Raw genomic sequence first — 22,811 nt, forward strand, 5'->3', positions numbered from 1 at the left:
CACAGAATCACAAACAGACTCCACTTCATTTTACTTTCCTCTCAGATTACAATATTCACAAAGACAACCACAGGGCTCAACAACTTTAGTGCAAGCCAGAGAATTGACTGCATATTCCAAAAAAATAAAGGTGTAGAGGGAAGGGGGTCAACAGTTACTTTCCCAGGAGCACAGCAACAACAAAATATTTCTATTCATGCAGATACCAAAGGATCAGCTCATTTATGTGTAGCTTTCACTCTGCAGCAGCAGAGATGAGGGGTTTGGGTTTCCTTAACACTGATTTCTCAAGGAATCTAGGCAGTGTGTTTTCTAAAGTAAGTATTATGATAAAACATGGAAGTCACTGGTAAAGATGAGGAGAAAATTGGTATCTTTAAAGTAAGTTTTTAACAATTCTATTTCAGTGCTCGTTTCCTATACTGATTACATAGAGCAGCAAGATGTTTCGAGGTTTTCTTCTTGTGATGGACACGGGAGGAGGTGACACAAACTGAGAGGCTTTAGTTTGTTCTACATTTGTGAATTAACCATGTTAATTCACAAGAGTTCAACACAGCAAAAGGTAGTAAATTCTTGATGTACAACTTAGAAAAGCAGAAGTTGCTAGTATCATATTGCACTGAACAGCTATATGATGATTCCAGAACAAAAGAGAATCAGTTATCCCCTTACTCTTCATCTTTTTAGTTTCTTTTGTGGCAGAAAATATTATGAACTTGATTCCCCAGGACACTACACTCACCTTATGCTATATATGAAATCCTGTTTAGAAGTAGAGAAAAACTGAAGCTGGCATATTTATTAGCCCCCTCATTTTCCAGTAGACATTCCTCTTTGAAGAGCTGGGTGTACATGTTCAGAAAGCGTAAGATTACCAAGCTGTTTTCTTCTCTTTTTCCAGGCTGCTGTGAGTGGCAGGTACTGGATTAAGCCACTGTGAGAATTTACCTTATCACAAAAGGGTCTGACAGTATCAAATGATACGTATCACCTCCCCAATGCTCCAGCCACCCCGTGATTCATGTACATCTACTGGATATTATTACACTCTCTTCTCCTAGCTTTGCCTCAAAATTTTCACACCACAATCAGCTCTTTTTTAATGCCTCCAACCTAAAGCTGTCATTCCAAGTTAACACAGATCAGCTCTACATTTTTATATTACTTTGACTTTAAAAGAGATAAATATTATTTCAGCATGAGATCTTAAATAAATCTAATTGGAAAGTTTTCAGCAAAAGTGGATTACTAGGGGTGGGAGGGAGGCAGGGAAGCCAGGCACTTTAAAAAAAAGTTTTCTTGAAGTCCTCAATGGAATTTCTGATGAAAAGAGATGTGCTAAGACAGGGAGAACCCCAGGAATGACCAGGATCCCAATGCTCAAGTAGAGTTTCCATTGGCCAGAAGGAATAGGGTTGAAGCAATCTGGAGAGGAGATGATTGCCCTTCCTATTTACCCATGTGGAACAGGAAGAACAATAAAACAGCTCACCAGGCTGCGGTAAAGCTAATTTGACTGAAGCTTTTAAAAGAATAAGTGCTTGAGTAGAAAAGGCTATAAAAATGCTCAACACATCTATATTTGTGCACAATGCATATTATCAGCTGTGAAACTCACCTAATATAGCAACAACTTCATCATCCTGGATTACTTCCAAAGACCCTGAAACCACAAAGCAAAGGCTGTCGACGCTCTCGCCAGCGTGGTAGATCAGGTCTCCCGGGGCACAGTGCACTGTCTGAAATTCCATGGCAAGTGCTCGAAGACACCCATCACTTGCCAGCCTGAAGGCTGGGTGCTCCTTGAAAACTTTGCGGTTCAGATGCACGCAGATATCTGCTCTCATGTCCTTAGGGCATATCTGTAACACCTGAGAAGGAAATTAGGCAATCAATTCCTATGCACGGCTTATATATGCCTATTGTTGCTAGTCTACTACACAGGGTTTATGAACTACTTTCCTCATTACAAAATTTCCAGTTTCAGTCCATACATTTGTTTTTATATTATCTATACACATAAGCCACAACACTAACTTAAGCTACTTTAAAATACCCAAAGGAAAATAATGCTTGCATCTCAGCAACATGCTCTGCTGGATATTGAATTATCAGGATAAAGCTTCAGGGTTTTAAGACAATAAAACTGAGGACACAGCAGTACAGAATGTGGTGTAGAAAAGCTTCCTGAAGGATTGTTTCTGGAGGGTGGATCACTCTTGATAGGCATATTCCATGAAAAGCCTGCACAAATGATATGCTCCAAGTGGGATAATATTGTATAAAGAAGTATAATCTCATACCCCTTTAGCAAAAAACCACCCAGTTATTGCAAGTTTCATTAACTCATAATACTGAGATTTGCAGGTATTCAAATTCACCCCTTTTCTTGGCTGTTACTGACAGTAGAGTTTTTTGTTCACACAAGAAAGGGACTTTAAGGTATGATACTGTGTTGGGCAACTTTTGATCTTCCAAATGCCCTCATGGCAATTCATGATATGTGCTCCTAAGGGTACACAAACTGATGCTTAGCACAGCAGGTACCCGTCAGGGCCATTTCTGAAGGTTTTTGATATAATACAGACAGCCAAGTGGAAAGAATACAGAATTACTACTGCATGTACAGATTAAAAGTTCCTGGCAAAAACACTGGAAATACCTAATATGAACAGAGTTTTGGGATGACAAAATCCTTGGAGGATAGTCTGGGATGAAGTACATCTCAGTACATATTGAGAAAAACACTGAATAGTATAAATCTGCCTCATTATATTTTTTTTTCTCAGCAATAACTATTCCACCCAATTAAGGCGCACTCTGAGTGAGCTTCAGAGTTACTCCCACACATTTTCCTGGATGGAAAGAGATGGCTGCTTTGATGAAAACACTCCTGGAAAACATAAAGGTAACACAGGGAGCACTGCGGGTATGCCTATACCTTACAATGGGGCTCTGTGCAAGATCTGAGCAGAGAACCAAGCTCATAGCTCTGTGCATGGCACTGGTTCCAGATATTATGCTTGCTACTTCAAAGGCAAAGGATTCTACCACCAATATCATCATCTTTGGCCCACCTCCAAGCAGACCTGCTATTACAGATATTACTTCTGAAAGAGATATATTTCTATAGTGCTGAAGTGTAGGGCACTCATGGATGATCTCTTGGCTGCCCCACACGGAGCAGCAGCCAAACCTGCTGGTTCTGTTTTCCAGGCTCACAGAAATGGGTTGGGCCAGCAAGACCAGCATGGAACACAGGCAGTGACCATAGCTGCCTTTGCAATTATCTCATTTACTCTGGCAACAAACTGTTCTGTATTTGCAGATGGCTTGCCAAACTTTGCTACTGGCATTGCACACACACACACACACACACTCCACAGCACTATGTCAGCTACTAAGAAGAAAATTAACTCTATCCCAGCCAAAATCAGGACACAGTTACTTGACTATCACGCACAAAATCAGTTGTTGTTATAGAAGCAGTAGTAAGAAAACCTAAATAGACAAGGGAATATTTAAAAGGAGGCTCTTATACATAAGTCCCTTGGCTTCCCAGTCTAAGAGGAAATTAACTTATTTTCCATTCCCCATTTAAAGAAGTTGTCTCCAAACTTCACAAAAAATAAAGGGATTAAAGACATTTGAGAGTTAACAGAAAAATGGCAGAAGACTTTCATTTATATGGGAGGTAAGAAACATATCTTCATGGATTAATTTTAGAATCTTTCAGCAGCTCTTGGTTAAATTTTGTTACACTGGCATTTTCTAGACTTACAGACTTTGTTTTTAGCTGATTATTCACTCTTTGGCATGCCTGAAGTTAACACTGAACTGACAAATTTGTGGCCTACAAAATAGCGAGAAGATTGATTCTGTGCTAAGTTCATCTTTAAATATCTGCCTCATCTGTAGAAAGCTGCACTGCATTACACAGCAGCACAACTACCACTGTTCTGTCACAGGAGCAATACATGTTTATTCATTGCATGACATCCCAGAAGATATACACAGGCATCAAACCAGCTCAGACCTGCGTTTGTGGGCTGGCACAGCCATTAGTCGGTCTCCTATCTGCTAGCTTTTGCTATGCAGATGAAAGTTGATTTCTTGGTTTTACAGTCATCCCTACTGTCAGTTCAGCTATGAACACACCAGTTATTGAAAACAACACCATATTAAGCTCTTTGATGTCCTGATAATTGGAGACTTTTTTCCTTGTTTATTAAGATAATTCTCAAAGGCTACAGTGAGTTGTGCTTGGTTTGGTTATCCTGCTGTCTCTAAAGGCATTCTTAAAGCATTTCTCTCCTTATCAGAGGAAGCCAAGAATGAACTTTGAAGATAAGCTAAAAAAAACATGTATTACATAGCAGTTTTTTCTTGTCGCTTTGTTAAAATGATGAGAGGAGCTTGTACTAGGAGGTGAATAAAAGCACGGGCATTCATTATACTATGCATCCTTGGATATTGTCTCTCCACCTTCCCCAAATTCTACCCTTTCTTCCCCTCAAACCCTTAACCCTGCACAAAGGTACTTTGTGAGAAAACAGGCCAAGCAGCTTCTAATCAGCACTATCCAGCACTAAAATACCATTTATTTCTGAAAGCTACTACGACAGACAGTGCTACCCTGAATCATGGTCTGGGATCTAAACAGTAGATATGATGAAGACAATTTAGTAAAGCAAACAGTACCCTGTGTACCCACTGGTCTCCAGACAGCCCAGTGCAAGGCCACATCTGTTCAACTCTTTCATAACAACGCTTTAACAGCTAGACAGAAATGAAATTGTTTGCTTTTTAACTGCAGCATCTACAGCTTAGAATACTAAATTAAGCCACCAACCAGCAGGCTGGCCACCAGAGCATTGGTATGGTCTCCTGAATGAAACACCCCACAAATCACATGTATTTACAAGCAGAAGAAAACCAGTATCTACCTCCATAAAAACTGGCAACTAATATAAAAGTGGCAAGCAGTTGCTTTTGTACATTTGTTTTGGCCATTTGTTATTTTAAAAGACACAGTGGGAATTCACTTGTAAACGCAATGAATTAGGATGATAACATTTGCCTCACATATGGCAGATGTCAAACAATACATTATTATTACACCAATGACTTCCAGTTTTCATTAATACCTTCAACCTGCACATGGAATACTACATTCAAATTCCACAAAGACAAAACGAATTTTACTTTGTATTCAAGCCCACAGAGCTGCAAACAACCTCACACAACAGAAATATTTCCAAAAAAATCTTATATGATGAAATTCTGAGATTCTGCTAGAACTTGCAACTTTTTATTTAGTTATCGTCTTCATTTACTTCATTTACTGAAAACCAAGCTCTTTCCCTCATCATTTTTACACTACTTCATGACATATCACCAGCAAAACATACATACTGTTACCACTAACGTATGTCAGTATGACAGAGTAACTGGAGTACTGTATTTGAAAGTTTAAAATTAAGGGAAGCTACTACTTGGAACTATTTAAAGAATATTTGTCTTCTTTACTAAGAAAGTATCTCCTGTTTATTTTAATGAAATATTTTCAGGATGTGACTTCTTCCCTTGCGATTTGATTTACTTACCTTTTCAGTGTCTATTCCTCTGGACATTGACCAGGTGGAAACAATGTAATCCATCACACGTTCACTCAGTCCTTTAGGGACCTGGTAGAGTTTTAGAAAGTCCCGGACACTGTTCAGCATTTCATGATATCTGTTTGTATTAGCATACATTTGCTGAAATATGGTTGTCACATTACCAAAAATGGTTGCATACAGAAGGGCTGTAAAAAAAGAAGAAAAACAACAGATATAATACATAGTAAGTTGTGACGATTAGTCTGTGTTCCACTGTGCTTTAAGAGTGGAAATGCCAGGTCTGTGGAAATGCATGCAGTATCAGTGCTTTGCTAGGAATGAGCACAAGTGTCTTATAGGTCACGTTCAGCATTACAAATTGAGGACCACCGCCTACTTTTGTGATGGCAAGTCCTGCAACACAGAGTTCCTGAAACACAACCATTTGTCTTTGTCCATCAAACAATTCAGTAGTATCCAAAACCTTACAAAACCGCAAGAGAAGACACAAGAATTTTACGGCAAACAGCTTGACAGCAAATACTTTAAAATGTCATCTCTGGTTTATAGCACCTGTGTTGAAATGCCATCAGTGACAGATTTCTAAGCTTTAAGTGCATTACCACAGTAGTAAGCCAAGTCATCATTACCCACCTCAGTGTGACAACAACAATGCATCAAAGCAGAAGATGGAATATGTAATAAACAGCTACCATGGGTCAGTGATTTATAGATGTAAGTTTAATAATACATAACAACTTGCATTATGCTTTATATTCTTCAGGCAAAAGAACAGTAAGGCCTGAGGCAAGAGCTAGAGCCCTCAAAGGCAGGCAGACCACTGCACAGCCCTTCTGACTTCATTCAACACAGTTATGAAGCCAGCTGGTTCATCGAGATGGGTTTAAGAATAAACATGAGAAAGAAAAAAAGGCAGTATTTTGAGGTGTGGAGAGAAGCAGATGAAAACACACAGGACTTGAGAAGATCCACCTGCCGAAGCCCAGGACAGGACACCAGGCTGGTAGCAGTCTCAGTGGTGTTTACATGGCCTGCAGAGGCTGGGGCTCTTCCAGCCAGTCTAGCCCTGAATGGAAGGGAGGGACAGGCAGCCTGGAGGGGAGCTTTCCCTTGCTGTGACCAGGGCAGTGATGTCTGAGAGGCTGGCTGCAGAGGGAGGTGAACAGTCAGGTAGCAGATGCAAAAATAGCCATTAGTAAGTGCTGCGGCTTGCTGAGGAAGTTCTTTCTCCTTATCACCTCCTGTCCCTCAAAACAGGCCCCCAGCTGTCAGTATGATGTACTTTCCACTTGAGATGAAAATAAATAATTGAGAAGTCAAATATATTAAAAAAGGAGAATATTTTGCCTTACCTAAACACCCCTTTTTGCTGTTTATTTCCTTCCTTATCCCCTCTTACAAACAAACAAACAAAAAAATATTATTTTTTTTCTTAATTTTTCCTCACTCCATTCATTGCTTTGAGAATGCAGCTATTTATTCAGGTCAATGTTACAGGCGGATATCCTAAAGCCAACAAAGATGCTTTAAGGTTTTATGAGCAACAAAAACCCTTTGATAATGTGCAAAAGAAACTTACAGGACTGCCTTTTCCCTGATCATTGAGAGATGCAATTTAAATTTAGACTTGCTCAAGGCCTTTACACTGCTGATTCTCCATAGATGCTGTATGACTTCCCTTTTTATGAGTTCCTGTAGAGACCCGCTCTCCCCTTTTCCAACTACCCCTCAGTACAGGCAGGTATGAAAACATATATAAAAATGTGCAAACTTAGATTAAAAAAATATTGGAAAGTATGAATAGGGATACAGTGACCAGAAATTTATAGATTATTTCTCTGTTTAACCTTAACTTGTGCCTGAGCTAAACCATACCAGAAAGTCCGATGCAATGAGTTCTGAAGATAAAGAAATGCCATAGAATACAGATTTACCATAAAGGCTCCTTAATCCACAAGTATTTTGTATTTGAAGAGTATTACCTTACCCTGACTATGTCCTCTTTTGCCCTTTGTTATGCAGATGCCAACACAACCCTACAATATTGCTAACCTTAGGCCCTACTTACACAGACTTTTACCGGGTACTCTAACAGAAATCAAACCTGGGACCTCCAAATCTGCAAAGTTCCGCTGGCAGGACACTGCAGCAGTGCAGGGCATCCCCAAGCACTATTCTTCTGCCAGCCAGAGTAGTGCTGAAAGTAGGTGACAGATTAGGAAGAGGGTCACAAGCAAATTCTTATCTGTAGATTTCTGGGCAACCAGACTTATGTGCATACAACTATCTCTTGCTCTCTCGTGAACAGTGAGACCCAGGGGTTCAGTACCTTGGGACATATAGCTCTATGCCAACAAAGGTAAAATGGAGTCTCCACTGTCCCATTACCGTCCAGCTACAAAAAGCCTAAGCAAAAACTGGAATTTTGGTTCTTTGATTATTGTAAGGCAAGCATTCCTAGAGCAATTTCCACTGCAAATTCTAGCTACTATGCTCCAGTATGACAATTATCTTGGTAAGAAAAATTATTCCTGCCTACATTAATTTTTTATTAAAAAAAAAAAAATCCCCAAACTTACAATCCTTAATTTATCATTAGCTAACCACTTTATTCCTATTAAAGACACATTAAAGCCAAGGATTTTTGCAGCCTAATATTGGGTAGATACATTAGCATATTAAACATTGACCTCTTCTGCACAGAAACAGCTAGCTGTGTGCCTCTCTTCCTTTCAAAGGAATAATGAAATGAACCTGCTGCAGTACACTGCAGCCCCAGAAAGATTTCAGAAACACACTCTGCTACAGGAAGAAAGTTGGGCAATTTATGACAGAGCAAAATCTCCAGCGCCTCCTCTCCATGAAGGTCAAGATCCCTCAGAAAAGATAGAGGCTCCCCCCCAACATGAATACTCTTTTCTGACAAGATAGTCCCCAACAATGTGGCTACCCATTTACAATGCAGTCTGTGTCACCCCATTTTAACAAGTGTTTAAATAATGTCAAAGATAAAAGAATAGTAATTTCAATAGCAGATTACCCACACAAGTGAATCATGAAGGTCAGACACAGGTTGGAAAGGTCACCAAATCATCTGCTACTTTTAATGATGTAACAAATAAGAATGGATAAATAAATACAAGTCAGTGTAGGTCTCAGCTACCACAGTAAAAGATCTGGGATCTGATTTTAGAATTATAAGAGGAAGAATTTCTATCTGTAAGAATGAGAGGTTTGCAATTACCCCAATTACAGATGTAAGTGCTGCATGCAGTTCCTGAGATGAATCATCAGATTGATGATGATTTGTTCAAAATGCACTCAGCCAAAGTCCTTGCATACGGAATGTGTGCATAAGAACTATACAGCAACAAGTAAGACCAACCTCAACTAATGAACAACCTCTTACATCTTGCCCCCAAGACTTGCAGTGCTTTCTTAAACTGAACTACCTTCATTTTCACTTTCTAGAAAGCTGATCTAGAAAGTCTGTCTCTCTGCACATAAGTTCCATTTAACAATTAAAAAACCAAACCCTTTTGCATACTTAAGGAGTAGCCTGTGCTAACCTAAATACTATTGAAAGAGCAAGCACATGATTTAGATGTATAATTGCATTTTTGTTTTGCTAACAAGTTCCCAGTTTACAACAAATTATTGAGTTAGTAGAGGGCTGAGAGAAAGCACAGCCTAGAAAACCTGTTGCACTATATCGCTTCTCACTGAAGATGAAACATAACTCTAAATTAACCACAAAAACTGCATGCCTCAAAGGCATTTTTCAGATAACACATTGTGAAGTCACACAAAATTAACATTGATCAGATAAAAAGAAAAGCAGAAATTAGTAATTGTATGGATTATAACATAATTATATGAGAAAAAAACATTATTTCTATATGTGCAATTAGAACAATGTAAAAGCTTGTAATTGCTTGAGATTAGGGGTCTTGATTAGTGGTAATTATGCCTACTTATGGGTAGAGAGCATGCAGTTAAAAGAAAAATGCTGAACTGTTAATTACAGCCTGCAAGCAAATACCAAACTGAACAGGTATCTATCAAGGAATTGTTTACAGCACTAGTTTTGATAGAATTGTTATTTGTAGTCTTGCAACTTGAAACCAAAGCATCTAACGTAAGATTTACTTATCAAGCATTTATAAAACCTTCTAGAACAGTACAGAATTTAAATGGGTTGCCCCATTTTCTATCAAGACAGATGCTGAGCTGCTTACTTTGCTACTTCTTAGGAAGCTTTGTGTATTATAAAGTTTCCTATTTGTATTTTTTATCTAACTTTGATTTTTCATTCATACAATGTGTACAGATATAATTTCATTTAGCTATTAAATAATAAATAGAAACAACTTAGCCATAATCTAATAGTTCAATTAGTATTTTTTCACTTTATTCACTTTATGAATTTTCACAATGTATTTGTGTAACATTTTCACATGGTATAAAGCACATTACAATTGCTACTATCTTCTCAGCGGGCACATCAACTCCTGGTTTTCACAACTTGGGGAAAAAGACATTTTTGAAGTGAAAGTAAATTCCCACAGGAGCTCTTCCCCCATGCTGTTCTGCTGACTGTTAGATCCTGTTCTTCCCACAGCTCTCTGTTCTCCCGGATTGAACCAATACGTTGCTCCACCTCCCTCCTCTATCACTCCACTGGCTTGTTAATTTGCACCTCAGCTTAGGTACCCCACAAACAAAAGCAAGGTAGTAGCAATGGCAAAGATCAAAGAACTGGCACACTACTATCAATTAAGCAAGGCTGAAAATCAATTCAGTGGCCAAGAGCAAAGCAGAAAGCCTGAATAGGCCATGAGGGACATGACCATCAAGCTATGTGGCAGAACCACTTGACTTCCAGGATGAAAGATGGGAGACCACAGGAAAATTTTATTAAACTCTTAGTCAAATCCTACTGCAAATCTTCTCACACTCATCACATTTGCTGAAATCACCCGGCTGATGACAGATAGGACATCGAAGGACCACACTGGGCTTGAGCTAGACTGGAAATGTCTCCCCTGCAGAAAGATAAGCTACCAGTGAGGACACAGTTGATAAGGGCTAAGCAATAGAACATGAGACACGATTTCTCTTCCTCTTCCCATCACCAAAAAACCAAAAACTGCAATGAAATGAAAGTCAGAGACATAAACAAGGGAACAGCTGCTCTAAAAAGCCACTTAAGCAACTACCAAGGACTAGAGTAGTAGAAACATCTGTGCACCTTAAAATAGGCTGTCTGCAGTATGTAAGGGAAGAAATGGAAGAGTTAAGCAGAGCTATGGAACAAACACCAAACAGCTCCCACTGCTTCTCTTCTCACACCCTTTCCTAACTCTACAAAATAAAAGCAGACTGCTACTACAGCAGCATAAACACACAGGTCAATAAGCTCCTGCTATCTCAGGGGCTTGAAACCACTTACATTTTGCCAGTTTAAGGCTTAATATAGAAGAAGAGAGGTAAGTGTTGGTAAAACACCAAACCTTCCAAATATGCTGAACTCCAGCATCCCTAAGGATGCTTCAAAACTGATGTTTTTTTTATTTTTATTTCATTTGGTAGCACCCACACAGCTGGTAGCAGCAATCACAGGTGTTTTGGCTCACAAGAATTTCACAAGCCTTGGGCATCCTGGGCAGCACAAATCTCCAACAGGTTTTGCTTTCGCCTTCAGCATGTTTGGGCTGAGATAAACAGCATGGGAAAACACACAAACTGAAACTGATCAGAGGAGTGATCAGAGCCAAAGTAGATAAAAGCCAATAAAACAAACTTCAGCATCAGTTCTGCAAGAAAGCTCTCCAACACAAACAGCTCTCTCTAAACTCACAGAGAAGGGCCAACACCACTTTGCACTCTATGAAAGGCTGCATCTTCGATCCAAGAATCTGCTTATGAAAAGAGAGTATAAAGGGCCCCCCCGGCAAGCCATACAAACGAAGGGTAGCTATTACCTCCAGGGCCAAGCACCTACCTCTGTACTGCAGCACCTGACTAAACTAACACAGCCCTACTAATTAACACTGCCAATTTTGGATTTTGGCAAATTAAGAAGTCTCCAAACAAGTAAAATGACAAGAATGCTGATTCACAAAACTCATCGTTCACTTATTTTGACAGCTACAAGTTCAGTATTACATTTACACTGAAAGGCGCTAAGTCATCCAGAGCAGGACTTACCGACAGCCACAGACTCCACTGCAGGCAACATGCTTACAGAAAAGCACGTTACTGAAGTAATCAGATGCACAAGTCAGAACTAGCCTGTGAGGACTTGGATGTGTTCTTGGTTGCAAAATTAAGTAATAAGAATCTGTTAGTACATTATATTTGTGCTGTAAAGGGAATCCAACAGAAGACAACACAAGCATGACACTGAAAGGAATTAAAGAAAAGAGCATCCTGGATACAGGAAACTTTAAACTGGTAGACTTAGAATTCCCTAACCACGAGCTTCTCTCACCTTCAGAAAAGCAGGGTTGTGTGTTCTTATTCTATAAACAAACAGGACTCGCAGACTAAGTTCACCTGACTTTTCTCAGATTATCTGAAGGCATCCATATTTCTGCAAGGCCCTGTACTTGCACTGACTGGTTAGTCCTCATGAGGTAACATCATGTTACATCCAAAGGTGTATTGTAAACCAGATGTAAAGATACATGTTTTGCCTCTAACTTACAAGTTCTTAAACCAGATAGCCACAACTAACTGCAAACACAGTAATTCCCAGTAATTAATTGAAATTAGGGCCTTAGCCCTTGATATCAAAAGGACTTTCAAAGAGCCACTACAGTTTAACTAGTGAGTCCACAGAAAGCTCCTTGCAGAATCAAATTTTATTTCAGTCAATATACAATAAGGGGTAGCAAGAGCAACAGGCAAGAAGATATGTAAGGGGAAACGTCAACATGACTACTCAAAGTTAAGACTAGAGAAAAAGGAAGGTAATTCCACAGAAATGGCACTTTCCAGTTACCCCTCCATGTTTTATCCCCACAGGATACATTCCATCTCTGATAAGGTCAGACAGAATGACCTGGAAATGTACTGATTTTCACAGCTAGTTAAAACCACTGCAATTCCTGTAAAGAACAAGGTATTTATCAAAACATCTTTAGGAAGGTCATAAAGGGTTTTAAATGTGGAGCAGGATCTTGACGATGCTCTATGTTTTAAGCATGTGCACTTCATGACTTCATGTCTAAAGCCTTGCTCTAGACAAAGCTAATTTGATTATCAAGAGGAAACTAACCGTACAAACAGGTTACGGTTGCAAAACTTATCAGTATTCCAAACATACCAGGCCAGACTCACCAGTGGGACACTTTTGTCAACAAGGGACAACTTCAGTTCACTGTATTCACTAGCAGGTTTTACCATGATTAGAATTATTAAAATGGCAAAATCCGAGTAAAACCTCTGCAATTTGCAAGAAAGGACACTATTTTACTGTTTTGTAGAACTTTATGGACAATAAAATTTAAATTGTCTAGAAAATTGAAATGGATTTCCATTTCATTTCCCAGCACTAATGAACAGATCACCATTTAAATGACGACTGAGCCATTTAAGGGCATCATTTTTCTTCTACAATTTATACAGGGTAATGCATGGCCATTTTCAATTACTTGGTTAAAATTAAATCTCCAGATACTGCTTCTAGGGTTTTTTTACTAACTTGCACCAATATGAAAGCTTTTGCTTTGAAAGCTGTTTTTTATCTACCCTCAACTTATCTAAAATGGTTACCCCCAATTATAAGCAAACTCTCATTTTTAATTTTTTTTAATCTATTACTGAAATAGAACTACACATTAAAAAAACAGTTAGGAAAAGATTAAAGAAAGGTGTGAATAAAAAAGAAAAGTTGTTCTCTTCTCATGGGAAACTGCTTACACACATAGTTTTTTGGGTTCCTCTGTTTACCATATTTCCTCTATAATTTGTATGATGTTTTCCATGAAGGTTTGCAGGAGCGAAATCTAGAGAGGCTCAAGGAAATAGCCTTTTATCCAAATGTTCTGGCTCTTTCCCTGCAGTTCTGCTGGGCTTTGTACTGCTGGCTCAGGCCCTTTCCTGTTGGCTGTTCCCAAGCCAGATTTTGCAATAACCTGCCTGTAGACTTTTGAGGGTTCAGAACTGGATCTGAATTTTGCACACCAAAGCCATCACCCAGCACTTACACATACTGAATTCTGGACTGCATTTCCCCCCCGTCATTGATGCAACACAAGAGTTTGGTGGCTAAAGTCACCTGCTGACAACTGCCCAAGCAGCATTCTCTAGAGTGATTCCTTTTGGTCATTGCTACAGACCTCACTTTAATTAAAGTATCTTACATTTGAGTGAGATATTTAGAGTAATCCTTCATTCCCAATGATAAATGGGTTCAGGTAGATTCCCTCAACTCCCACCAGAGTGCCCATGTGCGAAGTTAATAGCTGGCTGCATTTCTTGCTGAGTGTGTTCAGATCTGAATCCACCCGTAAGACTACAAGGAGGAAGGACCCAAGGCCTCCCCTGAGGCTGCAGTGATCTCACTTCTCATTAGGCTTAAAACCTCAACTCAGCTATCCACTTAAACATAGGCTTTAACACTACTCCACAGGTGTGAGCACATATGCCTGTGATTAAAGTAGTGAGGAGAAATACTGAGATGAAGCAGCTCTCTTTGACCACTAACTTTCATCCCAAAGCTTTTGCTGTCTATGTAGCAAGTACACCTCAATCTTTTTTTAGGCTTTGTCTTCTCTGAGAACAAATGAAAAGGTAACATTTTAATGCCTATAAATTACCCCAATATAAAAGCAGAGTGCGATGAAGGCACTATGATTTCCTTGTGAAGTGAACCAGAGGTGGCTGGTAGAGTGTTGGCCTCACCCAGTCAGCTGGTGTAAAAATTGCACATCCTTTGCCCCACAGATTCCAGAGAAAAGTAACTTCTGTGAATTAACTGCATTGTCCCCAAACCAAAACCCTTCAAACAGGAAGTACGTAACTGAGATGAAGCCCAGGTCTTCTGTAGCTCAGCTGGCTTACACCCACTAGCACTTTTCAGGCTGACTTAGCTCCAGGCGGTCACCAATGATCTATACATTTGTTGCAGAGAGGTTGTGTTAATCACCGAGGAGCTGTCAAGCCTGTTCAGTTGACAGGCCAGCCAGCTAGAGTTAAGAGCACAGCTGCATCTGACAGGATGAGTGGGAACTGGAATTAAGGACAAAGAATTCTTAGTTCAGACCAACTTTACTGTGAAATTAAACCCCTAAAACTATTGCACTTAACTGGACTGTGCTCTACCTCACTGCTTTGCTTCTCCACAGCTCAGTCTGAAGCTTCTGATGCAATAACCTTGGTAAGCCAGACTCCTGGAGTGTTGTTAGTTCAATAACCACAGGAAGACTGCAAGATGCTCTTCAGCTGACACTGCATGACCTGCCAATCCCATCTTGCACTTGCACATCTTTTACTTCTGAGTGCAACAAGTGCAAACAAGTTATGTGACTATAATTCCATACAAGGCTTTCAAACACTTCCCAAATAAACCTAAAGACAAACTGGTCCAAAAACTTACTTTTTCTGGTGTCATTAAACAGTTAACAAATATTTTATGGTGTTTGTAACACAAATAAGAATACTGGAGTTTTTAATTATGTCGAGTAAACCAATGAGGTCTGAGATAAAGACAATATTTGCAGATGAAGTCTAATCTGAGGTGGTTAAAGAATAATTGTCATGGAATGACTAGGTCTGAGTCATGCTCCTCCCACACACACAGATGTTCTTGCAGACCAAAATCAATAGGTGCATACAGTATGTACAGGAATGGGAAATGGGAAAAGCTCATAGACCGTGGCTTCTCTAGGGGGCCTGCTTTACTGACAACTCAAATGACAGGTTAGTGAAGACACATATGGCTTATCAAAAAATAACTGAAACAACTGTTTGGGTTTTTAATGAGAAACGGTAGATGACTGCATATGAGAAGAATACTTTTCTCTGGAGTGGTGAAGAGGGTTATAGCCTAACTTTCAGAAATGGGTAAACATTACTCTTCTATGGCTCCAGTCATGAGGATGCTTCTCTTCCAGGCTGACTCTGCTGTTTTATTAGAACTCAGCAGGACTAAAAGCAGTAGTAAAGGTAAGCATGCACACAGCTAGGAGGTCCACATGAAACTTCTAAAAAAGATACATCATTATATTCAGGGGTAGATATTATTGCATAAGAGATACTGCCTAATTTCTTTTAAAAGTAAACATTACATAGAAATCATCTGACATCTAAAAAATGTTAGGTAGCTACATTTTGTGTTTTGGTGAGTTTGTTAGCAAGCCAGCACAAAATGCAAATATATTTGCACATACACAAACTTTTACAGTCAGAAGTAATAACCCATTGGGACCTTTTTAAAGAACTATACTGCTTGTGCAGTGCCTGAACCAGTGAGGCACACAAGAATGGTATTTGCAGATGCTAATAAGCTGAGCCTGGCCAACAGAAAGTACAGAGGACTCTCAAAGGTAATGAAATACCTTTGTCAACAATTTGCAGCTACAAACCTCATCCAGTAGTTAGGTACAGAAAGATTCTTCTTGCTTAGGGAAGACTGCAGCTATGCTCCCCTGCAGTCAACATGCACCTGGGATAAAACAGGCCTGCATTTCAAATCTCAGTGCAGGAGCAGAGACCTGAACCCAGGTCTCCGATTTTTCTGTAGAGTTCCTTCACCTAAAGGTGTATGGGTATTTTGAGAGAAAGGAGAAGAAAAGAGTTTTTACTGATAGACCTGTTCCAGTCTGCATAAATACAGCAGGAATATGAACCAAACATTTCCGTATCCTTGGAGCCTTTTAACCATGAAGTAATTAATTAGAATGGGAGCGGCAGATATCTCTGGCCATAAACACAGACCTCTCTGCTCTTCACCTCTCCACAGAGCAGTAACACATTTTCTGGCAGGCATGCTCCGGGAAGCTTTACTTGGCCAGCCCCAGCAGGTAGAGAACACCTACTATCCTAGCATTCCCAAAAGGTCCTAGGAAAAAAGGTAATTTCTAATATTGGCTTAAGTGATTTCATATGTGTGCATCAACAAAGTCTTAGGAACCACAGGGATATAAGGTGGCTGTAGCAATCGGTAACAGCAGCCAGAATCTCAGTTTAAGTTCATCATCATCATCAGGAGTCAAACCTCAAAGTAAACTGTTCATCACTGTGATACAAGGCACATAATAAAAGAACAGTGGCTCCTCTTGAACTTAAACCCTGATCTTTGGATTCCAAAATGAAAGGTCCTTACAGTTCAGATCCCCACTCTCTGCCAGCACAACACTGGATCTAACCTAATCCTGCAGCAGTTCCAAGGCAGTCATTAAAGAAGCATTTCCTAATAATTCTTGCAAATCAGGGATAACTTTCACAACATCAGAAACTACCAGAACACAGATTTCCAAAACAGTCTTTGCAGTTATCAAGTTTTTCCCTTCTTTAAGCAATGAAGAACTTGTTTTCTATAATTCTATGTCACATACAGTATCTCCTAAGTGGCATCTACCAGATCACCTTAAATTCTTCCTTCCCACTGACGGAGGCAACAAGAAGATCTTACAGCTCATACAGTAACTGCAGACTAACAGTAGGACTTGGGCAGACAATTGTGGTAAATATGTTCTATCTCATTTACAGGCATTGCAGTTATGAAATTATAAGGAAGTAAAAATGCAGGAACTCATTTTAGCACTTAACAAATTGTGGTAATAACCTGCATGCTCATCTTTTAAAAGCTATGTGAAGTGAGGAACCATTTGTAAGCTGTGTGCTACCATGAATATTCATTTACTGGTCTTAGGAACAAGACAAGGATAGAATGCTTTTCAACAGCTTGAATTTTTGATATTATATAGCTACCACTGGCTGACAGATATTAATGACACTTATCTTTGATCTGTTGCTGTAATCAATCAGTACATGAGCACCAGGCTATTAAAATATTTTTCTGTCAAGCTCACTTGACATGCTTTGAATGGTACACAACTTCAGTGTAGGTTTGGGGTTTTATTTTTTTTAGGTTATTGCTTTGCTGGGGTTTTTATTAGGTTGTTGTTGTTGTTTTTGAATAAGAGTCTACCTGCAAACCACACAGCAAGTTTTTCTGGGTAAGCATCTAAGCATCTCTTAAAGCTGTCCCTAAATATCACTCCTGATGTTGGGCATTCAGGATCTGGTCACCATGGTTTCAGCTCGCTTTGACAAATGTCCCTCTGACAGACAACCATCTACCCTGTCCTTCTCCACCTACACATGTGCACGCACACTGTTCTTTAAACCATTGCCCCCTGTCAAATTCTTGTGATCTACCTGGCCCAAAATTACTCTTTATGCTTCCTTCCAGAAGTTCTGCCCTCCTGTTTTCTCTCACTTCTTCCAATTTTCTATTCAATACTGTCTTCCTCCAGCCTTTCAGAAACCTGCCAAGGGAGCAGCGATTTAGCTGTCTCTGCATCGCAGAGCCTGCAAAATTTTAATCAACAGCTTAGCAGACCCATCAAAGAGGCTGCCAGACCTTCTTGGCCTCAACAGAGAAACCTAATGACTAGGAGGGAATCAAAGTTAAATTAGATGGTCAAGAGAACATGGAGTCTTCACAGGTTGAAGGAGGGGAGGAAGGGGAAAGACAGAGGTGCAAAGCCTAAATAAGTAAGAAGGGGAATGGAGGAGCAGAAAAGGAATGTAGGTGAGGTTAGGTGGAACAAAAAGCACCAGACAATAGCTGAACTGGTGAAAAACACAGAGAGTTTAAATGTCCAGGTCTCCGTAAAGGCTTCCCTTTACTGACACCAATACCCTCAAAGTCAAAAAGACACATTTCAGTAGCAGAGCAGAGGGAGGGAATAGCTACGCAGTGGTATGGTATGTACAGGGGACAGTAGAAGACACTCTATTAGTAAGATGTGAAGAGTCAGAGAGGCAAGGCAGGCGGAGCAGAGACATGGAGACGTTTGCATAAGGTCACATGGCAGAGTGTGTGACAGAGCTGGGAACTCAGCCCAAACCTGCCAGCTCAGGTCCTCTCCCCTGTGCACTAGCCCTCACTGGCTCCCACACTGTACTTGTGATATTCTTCAGCACTGATGAGATAAGCAGCAGGGATTTTTTTCACCTTTTGCCTAGCAGCTCATTTCCTTTGCAGGCTATTTTCTGTGTCCAGAACCTTCAGCAGTTTCTAGAAGCTAACAAGCACCAATTCCCTCCGAACATTCGGCAACCAGCTCCAGTAGAAACCAGAAATACTGTCTCAATTCTCTCCAAACATTCAGCAACCAGCTCCAGTAAAAACCAGAAATACTGTCTCTGGGTAAATCGCCATTTCTCCAAGAAAAAGAAATTGTACCAAAAGCCTGCTTAATGAAGAAACTGTTTGAGTTAGGATGACATTCATTAAGATCAATAATTGAAATGCAGCAGTAGTAGGCTGAGCTGTGGCTAGCAAGCAGCCCTAAAAGCTTTGTTTGAAGAGTGCATCGACATTGTGACTGCAATGCAAGACACTTCAGACTGCGCGAGTCAGACCAGAGAAACACAGTGCCTGTAATAACGAATAGTATGGTGAGAATGTCATCGTAGCTAGAGGGTAATGAGAATAGATTGCCCATTTTTTGTATCTTAAAGCAAATACTCTACGATTTTTATTTACTTTTCTCCATTTTTTCAATTCTGAAAGCTTAGGCAAGAAGCCAGAAAGATGAAAGAATAAACATTATAGAACAAGTCAAGGGGACTAGACAACAAATTCACAGAGATTATCACAGAGGGCACTAAAGAGAACAAAAATATTGGGTCCTAACGGTATCCTTCATACAAAAGCCTAAGTTAAACAGGTTGTCACAAGCAGGGTGTGAAAGGGAGGGATAAAGTCCTTTGTGCTACTCTGCATACTGGCAGAAAAGAGCTTCAAGAGCATCTGCAGAGCTACAACTCTCTTCATAGCATTTTCACTTGCCCAAGTTCTCCTCATCACTGTGCCGTCAGGGGCAGCATCTATCCATCTAGAGATCACTGCTCTGCAGTTGGAAGAAGAGATACTTGTTCTTCTGAGCATGCTGCCAACATTTTGAACAATTTTTCCTCCCTAGCTGTGTGGATCTGTTTTGCTAGGAGCCTTTCCTATCTGACATTATTTTTCTACCACTGACAAGGTCAAGATGTGATACCCTGAACAGTTCTAAATGCTACTCCATTTCATGCTTCGTATTAGTGTGGTCTGAGAAGGGCACAAGGAAGAGGAAAACTGCCCAGTAAACCATTTTTGACTGGAATCACCATCAGGATTCCCAAACCAGAATACTCAGGACTGTGTTTTCATGTTCCTAATCCAACTGCAGGAGGGAGAAAACACATACGTGTATAGAAGGCGGAAGATTCTCAAAGGAAATCTTTTTATACTTCACATATTAAGAATACATTTCCCCTTCCAGATAATAACTACTGTGATCTGAAAATCTCCAGCAGTTAATGGCCAGTCCTGACTTCCTCTGCTGGTACTTCCATACAGTCTCCTCTTCCTCAGCCTTAGAAAAGCAGCAATGCCCTTTTGTGTTTCCAACAGCAGTGTGATGGTGGGAATGTGTTGCCACAGCAGTTTCATGAAAATTTATAAGTATTTTGTTAAGTATTTAAAAAAATACTTTGGAATCTTTGAGTGTTCATTATCAGGGTTGTTTTCCTTCCTGTATTATACTACCCTTGTACTGTGACAGACTTACACCTCCAGCTAGACTAAAGTTGCAATGAATATAAAACCTTTACTTGCCTAATTCCATGGTTTCATACTCCACAAAAAAAGGACAATTGCTAATAAAAGTCTTAAAGAAAAAAAGAACGAAAGTACTTCATCACATTACAATAATAGTGAAATCACAGAGAAAGCTTTAAATACTAGAAGTTGCAAGCTGGACGTGTGGGAGCTCATTAAAAAAGCACTGCACAAAAATGCTCAAGGCAAATGCCACTCGAACTTTTTCTACCCTGAAGTTATTTAATCGTCACTGCAATCACAAGAGATAAGGCAACGTATGAAAGAATTGGCTTCTGTATGCTTGCTGCTGTTCAGTCTCCTGGAAAGGTATTCACTGTAGAAGTGCCATCAATTTAAAATGCTTCCCAGTTCTGAAAAGCAATCTTTCTAACCTGAGGCTTGATACTTCAAGCTGCAGAGCACCCTCAGCTGGAACAAGCCAAAGGACATGGGGCTTCTGAGTGCCCCGAAAGACCAGAACCCCAAAACAGGGCAAACTGAAGTATTCAGCAAGTAGAAATACCTGTTTTACACACACACATACAAAAAGCCAAATTCCTCCTTTTTTGTGTGTGTCATCAATTCCAATAATCCATCATTAAGACAACATAGTTTCTGCATTAGTTCTTTCTGCTGATTCCCTGAGCATTTGGTGTAGCATCAGGCAAGTCTATGTTTCCATATAATACACATTTGCACGGAACTGCCCAGTTTCCCTTTCACCGCATTTACAGTCACTTAGACCATTCTGCACAGACTGGATGAAAACATGCTACAAAATCAGCATGGAAATTTTTATAGGCATATAAATTATTACAGTTGCCACAAGGCTGTGGACAAATCAGTCCTAGGCATGTGCTTAAGTACTCAAATTTAAAAGATCTGAGTTATTACTAAAAAGGTGTAGCAGCATCAATGTTGCCATAGGACTCACTCCATCAGAGTTAGTCTTCTCTTGCTAAAGTATCCATTTCTTCACTGCCTTCTGTCAGCTAACAGTCCACACAGGAGACCTACATTTCTCCTTGCTTTCAGAAAAGCCACAATGTGCCCCAGCCTTCCCAGCTGTATGTTCAATGAATTGGTGTGAGGGGACACAAGCATGGCTGGATGACAGGTGCTTGGCTGAGCTGAACCTAGCTACCATCTCTGATGTTCAGCTTCTAGGCACAAACTCTTTGCATTGACTTTACATGCAACACATCTCATTTCTAAAACTAGTACCACCTCCCCATGTTCACACCTCCTGATCCCTCTAAATTAGTGCCAAAGCACCCCTGATGAAGGCTGCTCAGTTTGAGAACTAACACAAACCACCATGTCATTAAATGATACAGTCTGTCACCAGGCTGCCATTCAACAGCCCAACATTTGCAGTGTGTTTGAATTGCTGTTACCTGGCCTAAATAGTCAGTCCAAGAATTGGAGCTTCCACAGAGAGAAAGAACTAAATAACACAATGAGTGGGGAAGGAAAGGAGTTTCTTCACTGACCAAGTCCTTCTCCCCCTCATAGGTACCTAAAGAAGAGCATCAGCCAGGCACCCCTCAGCTGACAAACACTGAACCACTACACTGACTCTTCTGCAATGAGAATTAATAGTCAATGCATTATCTCTGTGCAGAAGATAAAGGAGAAGCAACCAGAATTGAAGAGTGCAAGGTTTAATCAGCTAGTCTGTCATCTACTTCCAAGAAGTCAATGATGCTACATTTCTTTTCTACCTTGAAGTAAATTTTAAAAGTGCTTTCCACTGAAAATCCACATCCTTACTGGTATGTGCCAGACCTCTGACGACTTTCTGACAGCAGGAATGCCAAAATTTACTACTTATTTCAGTATGGCTACCAAAGATGGAAAATACCTCATAAAGCTCAGAAATGGCACCTTCACTTTCCTATCATGCTGTGCCACTGTTGATTCTGTAGTTCATTATAGCTCAGCTCTGAAATCCTGCCTCTTTACAAGTGAGCAGCTTTCCAAAACAAGCTGTGATGAAAAACAGCTAACTGTATTGGGGAAAAATATATATATATATATTAATGCTACAGCAGCAAAGCAAAACTTCCTTTTTTTCTCTCAGGGTCTGTGCATCCAGCACAGCATCCATAAGCACAACACAAAGTGCACATATGCACCAAAAGGCAAATTAGTGTAAACTAGTGCAAAAGGCTCTCTCCCACCACCTTGGAGAAGAGTCACACTTTCAAGAGCTTCCAACAAACAGGAGTATACAAGTTGATCAAAGACATTTAAAGTTTTACAATAGGGTTTTAATAAGAGAATGTTTAAGATTAAGGGGAAACAAGTTGTTCCAGTGTTAGTGGTGACACACTTGTGCCCATACCACACACTACTGA

The 22,811-nt window shown here is 40.0% G+C and overlaps 1 protein-coding gene across 2 annotated transcripts in view; it reads right to left on the reverse strand.

Moving 5' to 3' along the window:
- The window catches only part of KCNH1 (potassium voltage-gated channel subfamily H member 1), a 210,184-nt gene that overhangs the window by 100,600 nt on the left and 86,773 nt on the right, over nt 1-22,811 (reverse strand). For both annotated transcript variants that reach the window (XM_080407942.1, XM_080407943.1), the window contains 2 exons: nt 5,610-5,809; nt 1,622-1,874 (listed from right to left, as the gene is read on the reverse strand). In XM_080407942.1, the coding sequence (XP_080264068.1) occupies nt 1,622-1,874; nt 5,610-5,809 (453 nt within the window). The remainder of the gene's footprint in view (nt 1-1,621; nt 1,875-5,609; nt 5,810-22,811) is intronic.

Source organism: Falco punctatus (assembly GCF_963210335.1).
Source record: "Falco punctatus genome assembly, chromosome: 12".
In the NCBI taxonomy this organism is placed as follows: Eukaryota; Metazoa; Chordata; class Aves; order Falconiformes; family Falconidae; genus Falco; species Falco punctatus.